Source organism: Myotis myotis, unplaced genomic scaffold, assembly GCF_014108235.1.
Source record: "Myotis myotis isolate mMyoMyo1 unplaced genomic scaffold, mMyoMyo1.p scaffold_m19_p_8, whole genome shotgun sequence".
Classification (NCBI taxonomy): domain Eukaryota; kingdom Metazoa; phylum Chordata; class Mammalia; order Chiroptera; family Vespertilionidae; genus Myotis; species Myotis myotis.
The window spans coordinates 79,224,205-79,243,641 of NW_023416390.1; the positions used below are offsets into that span (position 1 = coordinate 79,224,205).

At 43.6% G+C, this 19,437-nt stretch overlaps 1 protein-coding gene across 6 annotated transcripts in view; it reads left to right on the top strand.

The window, feature by feature from the left end:
- Positions 1 to 19,437, top strand: part of NCKAP5 (NCK associated protein 5) — a 955,167-nt gene that overhangs the window by 717,905 nt on the left and 217,825 nt on the right. For all 6 annotated transcript variants that reach the window (XM_036319679.1, XM_036319677.1, XM_036319676.1 and 3 more), the window contains one exon: positions 15,437 to 15,505. In XM_036319679.1, coding sequence (XP_036175572.1) covers positions 15,437 to 15,505 — 69 coding nt within the window. The remainder of the gene's footprint in view (positions 1 to 15,436; positions 15,506 to 19,437) is intronic.

The window sequence follows — 19,437 nt, forward strand, 5'->3', positions numbered from 1 at the left end:
ACAAAATTCACTCTAGTCCCCTTATTGCTTGAGAGGTGCAGATCTGGTCCCTGAGAGCACATCTGCAGGTAAAATATGTTGAAAGGCTGTTTTACTAAGAATTTTGGAGCACTTGAAGTTTTGGGCTCTGTCATGACTTGAAAAACACTTGTTACTTCTTGAGCTCAAGTATGGAAATTTATAAATTGCTGAGGTTTTCAATTTTAATAGAAATAATTTGACAACACTATTAAATGTTAGGAGTAATGAAATGTTTGTACCTGTCTTTAAAAACACTCACTTGTCAGACACACAAATCTTCATTCCCCTGAATGCACACAAGCCGGATGCCCAAGCATAGTCCTTAGTGGTGGAATAGATCCACTTTCCTCTTTACTTGGGGGGAGGGCTTTTGTAGGGGAAGGAGCTGCAGGGGAGGGGTGGCCAGGCTAGTACACTTTAGCAAGTGTAGCTACAAAGGCAGCAGCCTCATTAATGAAGGAGAAAGTGTGTGTACTAACAGCTCTGTGTTGCTTTAGCTTGAGTTTCCGAAACCAACCTGTATCAACAGGCCTCAGGGAGAGAGCAGAGCTGGGAATGGCACCCAGGCTGAGGCCTGAGGGTCTCCACGGGGTCAACTCAACCTCTGGATGAAATTCCAAGCAGAACACAGTCATTAAACCCTTTGTATCAGCAGATATAAATGGGCGTTTACACACTGAGAGCTACTCTCAAGCTCTTTGGTAGACAGGGGCACCCATGTGCCAAAGCCGACACACACCAGCTTTTGAGAACTAGTTGTTATTTATGTAAGGATTTTATGAGCCTGTCATTAAACATGGTTACTATTATTTTTTTTTTTTTATTGCTTAAAGTATTACAAAGGGTATTACATATGTGTCCATTTTATCCCCCCGCCCTAGACAGTCCCCTAGCCTCCCCTATCCCCCAATGTCTTATGTCCACTGGTTATGCTTCTATGCATGCATATAAGTCCTTTAGTTGATCTCTTACCCCCCTACCTCCTGCCCCGCAACCCTCCCCGGCCTTCCTGCTGCAGTTTGACAATCTGTTTGAGGCAGCTCTGCCTCTGTATCTATTATTGTTCAAAAGTTTATAATGGTCTCTATTATCCATGAATGAGTGAGATCATGTGGTATTTTTCCTTCATTGACTGGCTTATTTCACTTAGCATAATGCTCTCCAGTTCCATCCATGACGTTGCAAATGGTAAGAGTTCCTTCCTTTTTAGAGCAGCATAGTATTCCATCGTGTAGATGTACCACAGTTTTCTAATCCATTCATCTACTGATGGGCACTTAGGCTGTTTCCAGATCTTAGCTATGGTGAATTGTGCTGCTATGAACATAGGGGTGCATATATCCTTTCTGATTGGTGTTTCTGGTTTCTTGGGATATATTCCTAGAAGTGGGATCAAATGGGAGTTCCATTTTCAGTTTTTTAAGGAAACTCCATACTGTCTTCCATAGTGGCTGCACCAGTCTGCATTCCCACCAGCAGTGCACAAGTGTTCCTTTTTCTCCACATCCTCTCCAGCACTTGTCGTTTGTTGATTTGTTGATGATAGCCAGTCTGACAGGTGTGAGATGGTACCTCATTGTTGTTTTGATTTGCATCTCTCGGATGATTAGTGACTTTGAGCATGTTTTCATATGTCTCTTGGCTTTATGGTTACTATTATTAATTAAATTATATCAACTTACATTTAATTAAAGACAAAGGTAATACACACTCAAAGCTCATCGCTTCCTACTTATTTTATAACATTGCACTGCTTTCTAAGCTCTATGTCCTGCACTAAGTAAGGCAGAAGGGGAGGGGGGACTGCTGTGTCTCTCCTCCCCATGCTGTGTGGTAGCTCGAGACCAGTTATGCTGGGAGCGTTCACACCATGGGAACTGGAGGAGAACCAGGCAGGCTCTTCTCTCCCAAAGACCCCTTGGTAGACACTGGCCAGGGGAGGAGCTTGTTGTTTTGGGGAGGTGAGAATGTGATCCGGCTGCCTGGAGGCTGGTGTGGGCATCTCCTCTTTCAGACCCACATGCCACTGTGTCCACCTGTGTGTGCCTCAGGCTGACTTTGTTATTCTCACTCGTGTCCGTCTGAAGGACCAATTTGGACTTTTTCATTATTGTTTATAACATTGGAACAGTGGGAATGGGACCAGTAACTGTGATGATTTGCCAAAATGTCAGACCAATGGCCTTTGCAAGTGGCAAGGTTTTGCAAAGTAAGCTTGAGTAAATCAAGAAACAGAAGCTTGGAAGTGTCAAAGAGAAGCATTCATCCCCCTAAACCAATACTATTTCTTTTTATAATTCTGGTTGCAGTCCACATGCCTGGGATGCAGGGATTATATATGGAAAGGGTCAGAATTACTAATGGTCCTGGTGCCCCTGTGTTCCAGGCGCAGTGCAGGATGTGGGAAAATAATAGAGCAGGCCTTCAAGGAGCAAAGGGGGCAGTGGGAGCTGTAACCAAAGGATGAAGGGTAGGCATCCACAAATCAGATAGGTGACTATCCGTGTATACAGTTTGGGAAGGACTGTGAGTAGCACATCATTCCTTTTCCCTACCGTGGGACCTGATCATATTCAAGTCCTACAAGAAAGCCTGGAATGTGACCATTTTTAATGATTTGGAGGTGAAATGCAGTGCCCTATCCCAGCTCACCCTGCCCCCTGCCAGCCAGCCCACATTCTGACTCCCACAGCTGCCATTAGACTCACTCCTAATCCTCCTGTAAAATACAAATCCTCTCAGTGTTTCACTCATCAGCTTTGAATCTTAATGTGAATGAAGGTCTGCTTCCTCTCTGAGGGCAGGGTTTCCTGCAGCGAGAGGGTAGTTGATAAACGGGCAGCTGGAAGAGGGAGTAGGAGTTGAGAGAGAAATGAGGAGAAAGGATAGAAAAGGGAGCGTGCAGGTGGAAGGAGCCTGCGCCTGAAGCAATCCAGGTGTAAGGTTGTTTAAAACACCCATGCCTGAAGGTCCGGGTTGCACTTCTCTTGGCTGAAACCTCCCAGTCAACAGGACAGCTTCTGTCCTGACAGAGCTGTCCAGCTTTATGTGGGAATTATTTTTCAGGGAACAGGAGGAAAGCGACATTGATCGAGTCCTGTAGCGGGCTGGCTCTGTTAGATACGGTCTACATCCATCTCATTCAGCCCCTGGAGAGTGATGGGGATTTATTACCACTCCTGCTTACCAGGAGGAGATGGGCTCAGGGAGTCCAAGTGATTTGCCTGAGGCAATGGTAGGCAAGAGGCAGCGCCAAGATCAAAATAAACACTTACCTGACTTCAAAGACCAGGCCTCTTTCTATTATAAAAAATAAAAGTGAAAAGGAAATTAAAAAAGCACACCGTGACCTCCATCAGAACTCACACTCTCCTCCTAGGGTGATGGATCCTTCTTCTGCTCCTACCACCCACCAGCTCCACACACAGATTCCTTTCCTGTATCTCCCCAGAGGCAAGAAAATTATCCAGCTTTCTTTTCTGGATAAAAGGTTATGAAACATTACCTTTTGTTATTGTCTAGATATAACTCAATATCAAATAATATTTGTCCAAATCACACACACTTTTTTGTTCTACACACACACACACACACACACACACACACACACACACACTGATGTGGGGAAAAGAGCCAGCCTTGTAAACAGAATAAAAGAAATTAAAGCACAAGATTGTATGTTTTCATCTGTCTGAGTGACAATCTCATGACAGGTGCTTTCCTGAAATGTGCAGGTAGTGCACTGTGGAAGCAGAGAGCAGGCATCTCCTGCGTCTCAAGAAATCTGTGAAGGCTTCCTGGTGGAGATGACAAATATGGGACGACTTCCAGGTCCAGAGAAGCACTAAGAAACTGCTGAGCAGTTCAAAGGAGATGCTAGCCTGGGCCCTGCAGGCGTGACAATGGCCTTCTCTTGAAGCTGACCCATTTGAGCACAGGTTCTCAAAGTGTGGGCCCCAGACCAATGGCATAGTTTCACCTGGAACTTTCTCAGAGATGCATATGCCCAGATCCGGCCCTGAATATGCTGCATCCAAGCACTGATGGTGCCCCAAACCCATGCCCTAGCCAGCATCCTAAGTAATCAGATGCATACTTGAATTTGCAAACCACTGGTCCAGTGATGGCGAACCTTTTGAGCTCGGCGTGTCAGCATTTTGAAAAACCCTAATTTAACTCTGGTGCCGTGTCACATATAGAAATTTTTTGATACAACCATAGTAAAACAAAGACTTATATTTTTGATATTTATTTTATATATTTAAATGCCATTTAACAAAGAAAAATCAACCAAAAAATGAGTTCACGTGTCACCTCTGACACGCGTGTCATAGGTTCGCCATCACTGCACTGGTCTAAAGCCCCAATCAAGGGTTTAAATTCTGGCCATACACAGAGTTTTCACTGTGAAGTGTTTTCTAGTCAACTCTTCTAAAATGAACCTGTGACAGGTCCTCCTTGACAGGTTCTAGTTGCGTGGGATCCTGCACTCCTTAAAAGGACTGCATTTAACTAGGATTTCGGTTCTCATGCCTGACGTGCTGGGCTTGGACTTAGTGGGCATTCCTGGGTTTTGTGGAGTGCAAAGAGCAAGGACATTTGAAGAGTGTGTCTGTGTATGTATGGGCACACATGTGCCCATGTTTATTCCTGTGGTGGATGAGCAAAGCTTATAACTATTCCTGAAATTTTCTAGGATGACACAATTTGCCTCCAAAATGCACAGCCGCCATTGACATTGCCTGGGTGTGGAGACTGCAGCTTTTAAATACAATCAAGTGGGAAGTGCGCACAGTTCCCTACCAGCCATTACAGTGACTGTCCACATATGACAAGATGAATGATCCAGAAACCCCATAAATTTTATTTGACATTGATAAAGGGAAGGAGACTCAATATACAGGTTCTGTTCTTAGTGTCCTTTGTACTCAGGCTTCCTGTCACTCTACTAGATTAAAACGTGCATACTTGGGTGGCTTGCTTGGTGGCACAATGAGCCCCTCCCGTGATTCTTTCTCCTCACAATGATTGTAGACGGCGTTCAGAACAGAACAGAGGACCGTGTATTAGGGGTAATTGGGGAATCTCTGTGTTTTGCTTGGAAGGCTGGATCTGAAGTCCCATGGCCCACAGCCTAAAGTTGTAATGAGGCACTGCAGACGGTAAGTGGGTTATTTAATAGGATACCACAGGACTGATTCAGGGTGGCAGTCCTAAAGAAACACACTCGGGGACCAAACTGTGATTTTGGAGAACTACCTTTCTCCTAACCTTCTGCCTGAGTGTGCTGTGTTGAAGGGTTTTCACAAGCTGGGGAGATGCCGTCTAAAAAAGCAGCACTAGTTAGAGCAGTGCAACCTTTTTGTTGCTGTGAATTAGACTTTTTTCTTCTTCTCTTTCTCTTTTTTTTTTCCTTCAGAGGACATCCTCCTCTTTGCACCATCTTTTTTTTCTCCCCCCCCCCACCCCTCCTCAACTTCTAACACTTTTGTTTGTTCTTTTTCATTATTCTTGAACCCAATATTTTCTCTGCAGTGGATATTGGCTGTTATCTGACAGTATTCACTTTCTAGCATGGTTGGATAATTTATTCTTTGATAGTTAATACAAGCCAGCTGTCATTGCATTGGTATTTTGTTTAAAGGCGCATTGTTTTCATTCATTTTAATGAGGATTTTTATTGTTGTTTTGAATGTCTATTGGGTAGGCTTTTAATCAAAGGTCAAGATCACCTCTTCAAGGAATATCTTTCTTCAACCCAAATTAGTTTATTTTTTTCTCTGATCCTGTTGCATTATCGTTTTCAACGGGAGAAATTAAGTTATTTCTTCTATTAGACTATTTCCTTCTTTGTGGTAGCCTATGTGTTTTTATATTCCAGTGTGTCTCATAACTATGTCTGTTCTACTTATCTATTGCTATGTAACCAACAACCGCACAACTTTAAGGTTTAAGACAACTTTGATTTTCCTCACAATTCTGTGGGTCAGAAATTTGACAGGACACAGCTGGATGGTTCATGTCCAGTCCCTGTGCTGTCAGCTGGAGCTAGAAGAACCATTTCCAAGACGGGTTCTTTACTCATATCTGGCATCTCAGTGCTCCGTGGCCTGTCTGTCTCTACAGGCCTCTGGCCCTAGAGGACTCCACATGGCTTGGGATTTACACCACTCCAAGATATCACTTTTTACAAGGCAGAACTCCAAGGGCTAGTGTTCTGAGAGGCCCAGGTGGAATCTGAAAAAGTCATGGTCCAGCCTTGGAAGTCTCAGAAATAGCACTTTAACCACATTCTACTGGTCAAGCAAGTCAGCAAGGCCAGCCATAATGTATCACAAAGCATTTGCAATCAATTTTAACCAACCACTATGACAATACTGGTGATGAGTACAATTAACATTTACAACTCATCGCCCATACTGCTTAGTATAGAGGAGTAGAAACTAAATATTTGGCCAGTTGTCAAAATGTGTCAGGTGATGAATACCATTTTTTGCTTGGAAACTTGAGACATCATGTTAATAAATCAAATTAGTATTGACATAGGCCAAGAGCAAATATTGTTTATCTCTTATTTAATTTCTTATTTATCTATGATATGAAAATGATACATCAGAATGTATCCAATCTGTGTGTATGACCACCATTGAAAGGACATAGGTAAAAGTGCCTGATACACTCCTTGCACAAACTCATCTGTATTAAGTCAGCATAAACATCAAAATGAGTTTTAGCATTCACCCTAAACTATAGCAAAATGCACTCAATTTAATCTTAACCTTTTTAAAAGAGGCATATAAGGTATGATTCCTGTCTCAAAGGGCTTACAGTCTAACTAGAGAAGACTAGCAGTATTCATAAAACTATTAAGCTCAATTGAAGGTATTATAATTAATGGTTAAAATATATGGCCATTTTTTATGATGGAGCTCAAACTAATAAACACAGAGGACTAGGAATTAAAAATCACTATTTGGTTCCCAGACAAGAAAGAGTTAAAGGAGTTCATTACCACCAAGCCAGTATTGTAGGTAATGTTGAAGGGACTTCATGAAGAAGAAGAGAAAGAAGAAGTAGGAGGAGGAGGAGGAGGAGGAGGAGGAGGAGGAGGAGGAGGAGGAGGAGGAGGAGGAGGAAATATTAAAAATATTAATAATAAAATCAAGATAACCACATCCCTGTGAATAATTACCTTAAATGTAAATGGATTAAATGTTCCAATCAAAAGACATAGGGTGGCTGAATGGATAAGAAAATCAGAAGCACACATATGTTGCCTACAAGAGACCCACTTTAGATTGAAAGGCACACAGACTGAAAGTAAAGTGATGGGAAAGATATTTCATGAACTTGGAAACAAACAAAAATCTGGGGTAGCAATATTTATATCAGACAAAAATAGACTTTAAAACAAAGGCTATAGCAAGTGACAGAGAAGGACCCAGCAATTCTACTTCTAGGTATTTATCTGAAGGAAACCAAAACACTAAATCAAAAAGACATAGGCATTCCGATGTTCATTGCAGCATTGTTTACAATAGCCAAGATATGGAAGCAACTTAAGTGCCCATCAATAGATGAATGAATATAGAAGATGTGGTACATATATTCAATGGAATATTACTCAGAGTAAAATCTTGTCATTTGTGACAACATGGATAGACCTGGAATGTATTATGCTAAGTGAATTAATTCAGACAGAGAAAGACAAATACCATGTGATTTCACATATGTGTGGGATCTAAAAAAAAACAAAATAAGCAAGCAAACAAAACAGAAATGAACTCATATATACAGAGAACATTTTGATGGCTGTCAGATGGGAGTGGGGTTGGGGGAATGAGGAAAAGAGGGAAACTGATTATGATGTACAAATTGCCAGGTATAAAAATAGTCATGGGGATATAAAGTACAGTATAGGGAATATAGTCAATAATATTGTAGTAAGTATGTATGGTGATGGGTACTAGATTTACTGTGGTGATTGCTTACTAGTAAGTTGTATAAATATCTAACCACTATGTTGTACACCTGAAACTACTATAATATTGTATTATATATATAGGTAATTTAAAAAATATTTAAAAATCATTATTTGGTAATCACTATTGTAATAAGGTTTTGGCAAAAAATGATTAATAGATACTAAAATTAATGAATAAAGTGTGGCTATTCAGATGTTTGCACAATCTCAAAATCTTTGCATATTTATATAGTTTTGAAGTAACTTTCTAGACAATACTTACTGATTACAAAGGAAAATTAATAACTTTTTAGTGGATAAATCTGGCAGATCCTAACCTCACCAAGTGATTGAAGTTAACATACTAGTAATGGGATAAATTGGTATCACGGGCCTCATGATATGATGTACTGAGGACAGGATATTATTGCTGTAGTATTCTTGCCAAAAATACTTAATCTAACTGTGGAAAAAAAGCAAATAAATCCAAATGAAAGGAAATTCTACAAAATAACCAGCCTGTACTCTTGGATAAATGTCAAGGTCATGAAAGACCAAAGAACTCTTCCATATGGCAGGAGACTACAGAGAAATGATGACTAAGGGCAGCTCTGGGAGTCTGTATTGGACCCTGAACCAGATAAGAACATTAGAGGGATAACCGGTGACATTTGAACAAGGTCTGTAGAGATTAGGTATTGAATCATAGCTAATTGCTTAGATAACTATATATATGGTGTTTTGATTATGTAAGAAAATGTATGTTATAGAAAACATACCTCCCAATGTTAAGGGTAAAGGGACATCCTGTCTGCGCCTAGCTCACCGATGTTCTTGATTTTTGCAGTGTGTCTGGTTGTAGACAGGTGTGAAACCAAGAGTGGTAAAGGGACCCTTTCAGGAGTCAGAGCAAAAGGAGCCGGGGGATTGTTTGTAATGGTCCCAAACGCTTTTTGTACATCTGAAACTACTTTTTAAATCTTAAATATATGCCCCATTTAAGTATTATAGGTTCATATCTGAGCCAGACTATAAAACATTGGTAGAATAGAGGAAGGCCAATGGGAAGTGAAGCATGTTCCAGGCTAGAACAGCAGCACCGAGGGTGCGCCTGGGGAACAGACTGGGCCTCCAGAGAAGCAGGGCTGGGGCTGGGCCTGCCTGGGAGATGGCATGTGCCCTCCAGGGCTGGGCCTGCCTGGGAGGTGGCGTGTGCCCTCCAGGGCTGGGCCTGCCTGGGAGATGGCATGTGCCCTCCAGGGCTGGGCCTGCTTGGAGAGATGGCATGTAACATTGAGCATCAGCAGTGCCAGTGCGGACAGCTGTGTGGGCACAGAGCACAGGCACTGACAGCCTACAGTGGAGATGGTATTTCATGCAGAGGGGACTTGTAGAACTCTCATCACTTCGCCCTCTGGAAAAGGATGTTGTGTGAGTCTGCGCAGGCTGCTGTAACAAGTCTGTAGACTGGGTGGTTTGGAAACACATGCCTCACAGTTCTGTAGGCTGGAGAGTCCAGACCCGGTGTCAGCATGGTGGAGATCTGGGAAGGGCCTCTTCCCAGCTCAGGGCCTGTGCCTTCTCCCCATCCTCCCATGGGGAAGGTAGCTAACAAGCTCCCAGAGCTGCTTTTACAGGACACACCCCGTTCACTAGGGCTCAACCCCCATGACCTGAGCACCTCCCAAAGGTGCTGACCATTGCTTCAGGCATTAGGATTTCAACATATGAATTGGGGGGGGGGTGGAGATGGGGAGGGGACTGTTTATAGTGTAGAGAGCTTTTTAAACACAATAAGCACTTAGCAAACATGTCAAACTCGTGGCCCAATGTTGAGTTTGACATGCTTGACTTAGAGAATTAATGTAGAACAGTTGGTTTAGCAGCATCAGTCTATTCAACCATCTGTAAGCTCTGGCTAGCTTATCTAATCACAGAGCAGGACCTCTGAGTAACATAGTTCCTTTTAAATATACATTAATTCCTACCCATTCTGCACAATAAACCAAAACAATGTGTATATACTGTGTGAGACTCTTTCACTTTATAAAGACATTTGAGGACTTTAAAGATGAAATCAGAACGTATTTAGGTCCCTAAATTGGGAGTCATGGGGAACCACAGAGCGGGAGGTCCTCTGGCTTGTGGACTCAGCCCAGGGCAAGGCCTTGGTTGCTGTGGAGTAAAAGGCAGAGGAGAGCCTGCTGTGCTCACGTGGATGCTCTCCTTGCATCCTCTGGGTGCACTGGCTTACTGACACTTACTTAAGGTGCGGAAGGCCCGTGTTGTCATTTCTGTAATTCTCAGTAGTAACACCTACATTTTCTTTCCCTCCTGCTTATCTGTCCCATCCCTGCCATACAAATATTAACTGTTTCTTTAAATCACATTTCATTAAAGATTTTCTTTTCTTGCCTTTGTCTCATGTCAGTAGCAAGTTAATCCTGAATTTCTAATAAATGCAAATGGATTAAAGAAAATCATGAGTTCAAGATTATTTTAACTTCATGGGCATAATTGTTAATATCTCCATTGTCCCCTGGGATATGTAGGATTATATCAATTAAATTGGTCTCTGTAACTGAACACATTAGCCGTAAATGTGACTATTGTGTCTTCACGAGCACCTGTTAGGTGTTTAATTTACTTGCCTGTAATAGGTTGTCAGAGCTGTAAATGTGAGGCAAGCGGTGTAAACGGTATAATGACTGCAATTATCTGAACAGATCGAAGGTAGTGTTATTGCAATGTGATATTGTGGGTAGGAGCACGATACAGACATTCCATATAAATTCCCATTTTCAGCTTTATTTCCTTACCCATTTTTTCCCAAGACATTTAAAGTGAAAACAATGTAAACCAGCATTGCCATGCTCTTCTTTATCTCTTCCCATTACCCTCATGCCATTGCCTCCCTAAAACCAACAGGCTTTGCAAAAGCTACATTTCTCCTAAGAAGTTTCATAGAATCGGAATTCCAGTGGTTTCCCCCATATCACAGCATCTGAATATTTGAACTGGAAGTCACTTTGGAGATTGGCGAGGTTGTTCCCTTAGGACAGTGCTCGGCAAACTGTGGCTCGCGAGCCACATGCGGCTCTTTGGCCCCTTGAGTGTGACTCTTCCACAAAATAACACGTGCGGGCGTGCACGTACAGTGTGATTGAAACTTAATGGCCCATGCACAGAAGTTGGTATTTTGTGGAAGAGCCACACTCAAGGGTCCAAAGAGCCACATGTGGCTCACGAGCCGCAGTTTGCCGATCACTGCCTTAAGATATTAGGTAAAGAACTGTAAGCCCAGCAAGGTTGAAGGACCCGCTGAAGGTTACACAGCCCGGTATTGCCAGGTAAATGGCAATGGAACAAAACTGGCATGTGGACCCAGCCCTCCCACCCGGGTGAGGAGAGCAGAGGTTCTACCCGCCGTGGTGCGGAGCAGCTGCGCTGTGACAGCCTGAGCAATCCCTGGAGGGAACAGCCATGAGCCAGACCCAGCCCCCAGTCTGGTTTGGGTGGGGCGTGAGGAGGAGAAGCAGTCTGTGCATGACCAATGCTTTCAAAGTTCAAACAGAGGGTCAGTGTGAGGGTCAAAGGGTCGGGCTGCGTGGCAGATATCTGTCCATGAGGGGGATGGAAAAACAGGGCAAAATCTCGCCTCAGGGACAGGAAGGTTGGGGGTGTAGCTGAAACAGGGATTGGAGCCCAGACGGACAAGGTTGAAGCCAAGATTTAGAACTGAAACCTGAAGAAGAAATGAGTTTGAATCCCGGGCCTCAAACTATGAATAGGGTCCAGAGGATCTAGGGCAAGAGCACCTGCAAACAGGTCTTCCCTCAGCACGCTGCCTCAACTCTTCACCCCAGTTTCATTGCTGAGTAACAAACTAGCCTAAATCTGAAACTTATGATACATCTGAAAAAAACAACAACAAAAACAAACAAACAAACAAAACCCCAAAACACAACAACACACATTCAAGTCATCAGGAACACACAAAGAAAACCACACATAACCCACGCCTTCTGCATTACCAGAAAACAGAACAATAGGATTTCAAATTCCTGTAGGTAGAAAAATGAACACCAAGTACCCACAGAACTGTGCGTAGGGTGTGCGTCGGAGGATGGCAGCAGAGGGTGTGGGGAAAGCACACCCAGAGGAGAAGGTTCCACGGCACATGCTCAGTACTGACCACAGGTGCATACAGCTGGCTCCCCGGGCAGCTCTGGGCAGGGCATGCCAGTGTGAGGCCTGAGGCAGCTGTCAGACAGGCAATGTTCTGGGGAGAAGGAAGCAAAGAGAAAAGGGGAGGCAGGGGGAGTGCCATTTGGAAATGTGTTTGTGAAGGAAAAAGGAAGAGGGGAAATTTTATGATAGTATAGAAATAAATGGCCTCTCCAATTGTCATCCATTAAGGAGGCTAAAGGGCAAGAGCAAGGGTGAAAGAATAGTAGGTGACCATGATATTCTCCGACAAAGTAGAAAGAATGCAACTAGGAAGTGGGTGGAAAGGGAGTGAGAGGGAAAGTGATTGAGGCATATGTCATAGGAGGGAGTGAAGGGGTGTGAATTTAACTAGGTAGTAACAACTAAAGTCAGACAACAAAAGGAGTAATGAACCCGAAGAGTGTGGATGTAAATGGGGTTGTGGGAGGGGTACCTCCCTGAGTGTACCTTTTGGTATGATTTTGACTTTTGCAATTATGTTAATGTTTTTCATGTTCAAAAACAAAAATATAACCAACAGAAGAGGAGAGATTAGATTTGAATACTATCAGAAAAATGTAAGTGAACTGAATTTCAAATAAATAGCATAACTACACTAATGTTGGGGGAACCAGTCTAGTAATTTTTGAACACATTATTTTCACTATGTACCTTCATTCTTAAAAAAAGTTGTGAATTCTTTTTAATACTGTCTTTTGTGGTTAAAAATTGTGTATGCATTGTAGGCTTGAAGAACTGAGTGATCTTGGCAGCCCATGTTCTAGAAAAAAACAAGATACAAGTAGGAAAATAGGAAAAGGAAGAATTGTTTGTTCTGGGGTTGAGGTGTGTGTGTATGTGTGTGTGTGTCTCTGTGAGGGAGGGAAGCAATGACTCCTCTGTAGCAACTGACACACATTAACACCAGGTCTTAGTTTCCAAATGGCATTGGCTGAGGAAGCAGGATTCTTTGAGGAAATGGTCCATTTCAGGGATGGGGCAAGGAAAAAGCAAATGCACCTGAAACATTTCCATGTGCCAAAAAGGAAGAAAATGCTTTTTAAATGATGAAACAGGTCAAAAGGACACAGCATAATGCGGTCCACCTTCCCAAAGCAGGGCAATGTGGTCATCCAAATAAATACTGACAGTAATAACCTCTGACCCTTTCAATAACGTAAGAATCCAATTACTCATACTAATAAATGATTAGGAAAAGCACTTTCTTTTGATTAACTGAAAACTCAAAAATGTAGGTGGAGAAATGATAGAAATCATCATTTACAAACAAAGTTATCACTGATTCAGGGAAGACTCATGGGTGGTTGCTAAACTCAGGCAATGGTGAAAGTTTGATGAGGACTAAGCTCTTTTCATCACCTCAGAGTACCTCCCCATGATTTACTTATTAATTGTAAAGGAAAAGAGAGTAACTTTGCAGGTCCCGCCTTAACCTAGTGATCAAAGTTAACTTGTCCAATGAGAGGACACGTGAATATCGCGAGAGTCCATGATGCACCGAGAAGGACCCAGCATCACCTGTGCTATCCCTGCCAGGTGTGCATGAGGAAAGTTGAAACAAATCCAAATTAGGAACACTCCAGAAAATAAATGGCCTCTACTTTGTGTTCCTAATTTGGAAGGGAGGAAGGAAAAGAGGAAAGGAGAGAGGGAGGGAAGGAGAAAAAGAAGGAAAGGGTGAGTCAACAGCATGAAAGACAGGAGTTATTTCAGATTAAAGGTTCTGGACAACTGACAAATAGATGCAAAGCACAATCCTGCATTGAACTCTGAACTGGAAGAAATGTGCTACGATGAATTATTGGGACAGTGGATGAAATTGGAATAAGGACTGTAGATTCGATTGTGGTGCTGTATTAATGTTATATTTTCTGACATTGGAAACTAAACTGTATTGTGTAAGAGAATGTCTTTGTTGTTAGGAAATACATAGAAGTTTTTAAGGCTATAGAGCATCGTGTTTGCATCTTGTCCTCAAGTTGCAGGGAAAGAAACGAAAAAGTATGAGATAGCAAAATGTTAACAGTTGGTGCATCTGAGGAAAGGGTAGCAGTTCATACTATTCTTGCAAATCATCTGTAAGTGTGAAATTATTTCCAAATATAATTTTTTTTAAATAATTGATAGGAAGAAACTATAAAGGAAAACATGTTGGTCTATGTACCACCTAAAAATTATGCCATTATTTGAAGTAATTATTTCAGAGCTCTCTACGCCCCCTCCCCTGTCAGGGAGATTGTAGGGAAGGGGCTGGTAGAGCCATGTTTGCTAGGGAAGTGAGGTGGGTGGGTGGTCACATTCGCAGCCATGAGGAGGAGTAACTTGTACAGTTTGGAAGTGAGGCTGGGCCAACAGTGATAGAAATGGACCCAGGCCACAGGATGCAGAGGGCGGTTCTTACACCACCATGGCATGATCCCCCTACCATCTAAAATGCATATTCTGATTGATTTCCCCTTTATTATTTCACATGGTAACTGAGTGACCATATTTCACCTAGTACCATAGAGCAAGCATGTCAAACTCGTGGCCCTCGAGCCACATGCCTCGTTTATTTGGTCCATGTTAGCCTTTGAGTTTGACAGACTTGGTATGGTAATTGATATAGCATTCAGATACGCCCTGAGGGGCAGATACACACTTTTCTGAGGGGCAGAAAAGCATTAATTCTAAAATGAGAGAGAGACAGGGAGAAGGAAACTTAAGCATAATTCAATTCTTAAATTTCTCATTGTATTCTTAAGTTCGAAAGTCATTGATTAACCAGAAAAACATGTTTAGTTTGAATTCGGAATCGCACTTTTGTGAGTTTACCTGAGATTCTTCTCTGTGGTCCACACACATATTGGGTCGTGAAGCTGCAGCCAGTGCAAACGAAGTGGATTAAGGCATTTCTTACATTTACGGTTTCATGGGATGAAGTGAACATTGTAGTCTTTCTGTGGGACACTCACATCAAGCACTCTCACATGCTGGCTCTACGCGGTCAGCATCTCAGGGTCACAGTTCCTTAGGTGGGGATGCATTTTTGTGAAGCACGAGGCTAAGACAGAAGTCAGCCCTGAGATAATTTCTAATGGTTCTCGGAGCACACTCGTCAAAGGCTCTTCTCGAAGGTTGTTCAGATCCTGAGGAGGTCTGTGGAGTAGCTGCATTGACTAGGTTGCCAGGTAATACAACGCTTCATTGATTCATTTGTATTGTTTTTGTATCTTGCTGCAGGCAGAGAATTCAGCATTGGCTTTGGAAAATGAGAATCAAAGGGAGCAGTACGAGCGATGCCTCGACGAGGTAAGTGGGAGGGAGAGCTCCGTGATGAGGGGCCCCGCTGCTTAGAATTTCCTTAGTGAGATCGTAACGTACGTCCATCGCAGCCTCCACAGGGCAGGGGCATTTTGTCCTCCGAAGGGAGGTTGAAAGCGTGCACATTGAGAAGGAAGCTCGGTCACTCCCTCCCTGTCCCCTCCCTCTTCCCTCTCTCCCTGTTCCACTGTACAGGCATCTGTAAGTTCCTTCCGTTATTGTTTAATATTCTTGGGGCACAGCTGGGTGTGCCTCCCTGTATGATGAATTCCTCTGTCCAGCAAGTACGAGCCCAGCCTGCATCTCAGTTCACACAGGATGCCATTTCTGGAAACGCTAAACCCCATAGACTGGGCGGGCGATGCGCGCAGTTATCAGCCAGAGTGAAAAGATCAGCATATTGAGAACACTCCAGGAGAGAAAGGGACACGAAGGAGAAAACTGAGCCGAATGGAAGACAGGGCCCATGTATGAGTAAACTTGAGAAATGTTGTTTGATGATAATGAAGAGATGAAGGCAGAGATGGTGGGCGTTTCAGAATTCCTGAGAGGTGGCGGGAGAATTGAAGTTGTGGGCAGGGCCTCATTCTGCTCCTACTGTATCCTCCAGCAGGACTGGCCATTCGCCACACCAACAAGCTCTCGTCTGAGATTTGTTGGTGATCAGAGTTATTCATCTAATGGGATGACTTTCTTAGTGGTCTGCCCAATACTGCAAACTTGCACATGTCCTTCTAGGACAGTGGTTCTCAACCTTCTGGCCCTTTAAATACAGTTCCTCATGTTGTGACCCAACCATAAAATTATTTTTGTTGCTACTTCATAACTGTAATGTTGCTACTGTGATGAATCACAATGTAAATATCTGATAGGCAGGATGGTCTGAGGCAACCCCTGTGAAAGGATCGTTCAACCGCCAAAGGGGTCGCGACCCACAGGTTGAGAACCGCTGTTCTAGGAGCTTCAGTTTGACAGTTGTTATGCTATAGCTGACACAGATGTTAAGAAAATAAGAAAACTCCGTTTCACTGGGCTCCATGACTTTACCCATGGAAATGCCACCATGTCCTTTCTTCCTCACAAGAATTGGGAAACCTTTTCCAACAAACTCCTCTTGATCTTTCTTCCCCCTGTTTTCCCCCAGACAGCACCCCACCCCCAGGGTCCCATAGGTGACGGGTGTACTGTAAAGAACACAGGCTCAAGCCCCAGTTCTGAGGTCATCACCACCAGACCCCAGTCTCCTCCCCTCACACTGGCAGCAGCCCCTTCGCAGAGTCCCCTGTGCTGGCGTTTCCAGCACCAGTGATTCCTGAAGGCTCACCTGGACCAGCAGCGTCAGCCTCACTTGGGAACTTGTTAGACATGCACATTGTCAGACCTACCCCAGGCCCATGGAATCAGAGATGCGAGGGGCCTGGCAGGTGATCTGTGTCAGCAAGCCCGCCAGGTGGGCCGTCCTCAGAGCACAGGCCACTTGGCAGTACATTTACTATATGTGGTGAAGGGACCTCAAAAGGTCCCCAGAAAAAATTCAATTAGCATTTAATATTTTAATTGTTTAATATATGCAGCTCAAAATGGTTCTGCATTTCTCTGCCCTGTCAGGCCTTAAAAAAGCTCAGCAATCTTTACAACGTCCAAAGGTAAAGTTGACATAAAGGGGAAAATGACAACTCAGAGTCCTGTGAGACCAGCTTGGCACTTCTCGCCCCTGCTCCCCCAGGTTCTTGGTCCAACCAGAGTTTAGGGCAAGAAAGATCTAATAGATCCAAGGATATTTAAAGGAATAGACATTGCCCTTGGGTCGCATGTATTGAGCAACAACGTTTTACTTTAACCTCCTGCGCAGAAATTTCCAAGGAGACCTAATCTGTATTCAGAAGTCAGATTCATGTGAATCACACCATAATAACGTCTTATTTGTCACAATTCTCCTGCAAGTCACCGTCCCCAGCAATCCAAAGGCTCTCAGCATTGCTTTAAGGCAGCGGTTCTCAACCTGTGGGTCGTGACCCCTCTGGCGGTCAAACGACCCTTTCTCAGGGGTCCCCTAAAACCATCCTGCATATCAGATATTTACATTACGATTCATAACAGTAGCAACATTACAGTTATGAAGTAGCAACGAAAATAATTTTATGGTTGGGTCACAACATGAGGAACTGTATTTAAAGGGCCAGAAGGTTGAGAACCACTGCTTTAAGGAAACTTGTGTTCTGTTTTCCTTGTGTTCCCAGTGCATGCATTCTCAAGGTTTCATCAGAACGTGTTCACAAAACATACGTTTTCACCCACAAAATCATTTCACAGAAAGTTTTCACTGAAGACAGGATTTTCTAGAGGGAGTGCTCCTCTGTTCTTAATTGCAAACATTAGCTGTTGCCAAAGAGGTGATTTGCAGCAAAGAAGCACCTTTGAGCAATACAAATGTTTTGTATTCGTGAATGCGGGCCCCTGATTACACATGCCAGTTGTTTTGTAACTAATTGCATGAGGGTAGACAGTCCGTTTCCATGCATTGTAAGAGAACACTCTCAGAGGGATACTTGAATGTAGTAATAATGCCAACTGGAAATCCTTTCCAAGGCTGTTTATCCTAATTAGACAAACTAACAAGGTAAGGTCTCCTGTAAGTTATTTCCTTGCTAGTGGGTTTCAGAAAACATGCACAGATGGATAAAACATAAATTTGAAATGTTCTTCAATCCATTTTGCACTACTTGTTATTTTCTGGGAAATGAAGGATATATTGAGGACTTGGGGAGAACACTTGGGAGTCAGAAATTCCTTCTGTGTGTTCTAATGAATGGGTGTGCTTATTCAGAAGAAAACAGACCCACATCCCTGGACACACACACACACACACACACACACACACACACACACAGGCTTGCTAGGCAGGCACGTGCACACAGATGCTCACACGCAGTGCACACACATGCTTCTCCATTTCGCCATCATCTCTGCTTCTACCTGGCTCCTCATCTCCTCGCCTTGCACCACAAAGGCAAAAGGCAAAGCCCAGGTCTGCTCTTGAACTTTCCCTGAGGGATCAGGTTGTAATGTCTGAATCTAAGGTCATCATCTAACTGTTTGACAGGTTTACAGGCAAGCAGGGAATTGCTGTTTGTTCTCAGTATTGCTTTGACCGGCCCTTTTAAGGCCAACTCCTTCCCATGTAGAGAAGTGCAATGGCACATATAAAATAAGTAAAATAGCATCTCCTCAAACTGCTCCTTGCATTTAGTAGATGGGTTCACTTGTGCCCTACAAATCTTTACTGGAAGTCAACCTCCCCCCAGGCCCTAGGGTGCCTCCAGCCTAGCAGAAGTGAGGAGGTGGTAGCCACAGGAATGATGTGAGGGGAACTGACTGGAAATGGGGTGCCCTGGGGGCTTACAGAGCACACAGCAGGGTCACCAGAGGGCAGGAGGAGTGGTGGGAGGGGCGGGGTGGTGCAGGGAGGAATTGAAATGGATCTTTAGCAGAAGCTGGAGCAGGTGACACTTGGGATCTAGAAGGGCATGTGGTTCTGGCTCTGACCTGCCAGTTGGACTTACCTGGGAGCTTTAAAAAGACTGCTGTCGGGGCCCCACCTCAAAGATCATCTGATTGTGGATGGAGTGCCACCCCCGGCCCAGGAGCATTAGAGCTTTTATAGTGTGGGAGGAGGAGGGGAGTAAAATGTTCAGCCACAATTAGGAACCACCACCCTCAGGCTCTCTGAATGCCCTGCCTTAGGGAGCATTTTTAGAAAGTTTCCATGATGAAAGCTTCACTAAACTTGGATGTGATGGAAGAACACCAGACATATGTGGAAACGGGACTATTTCCAATTCCCCAGCAGTAAGCAGATGTAAAGCCTATGTCCGTGCTTCCCAGTGTGTCTGGGCCCTTCCCTGTCAGAAAGATGTCCT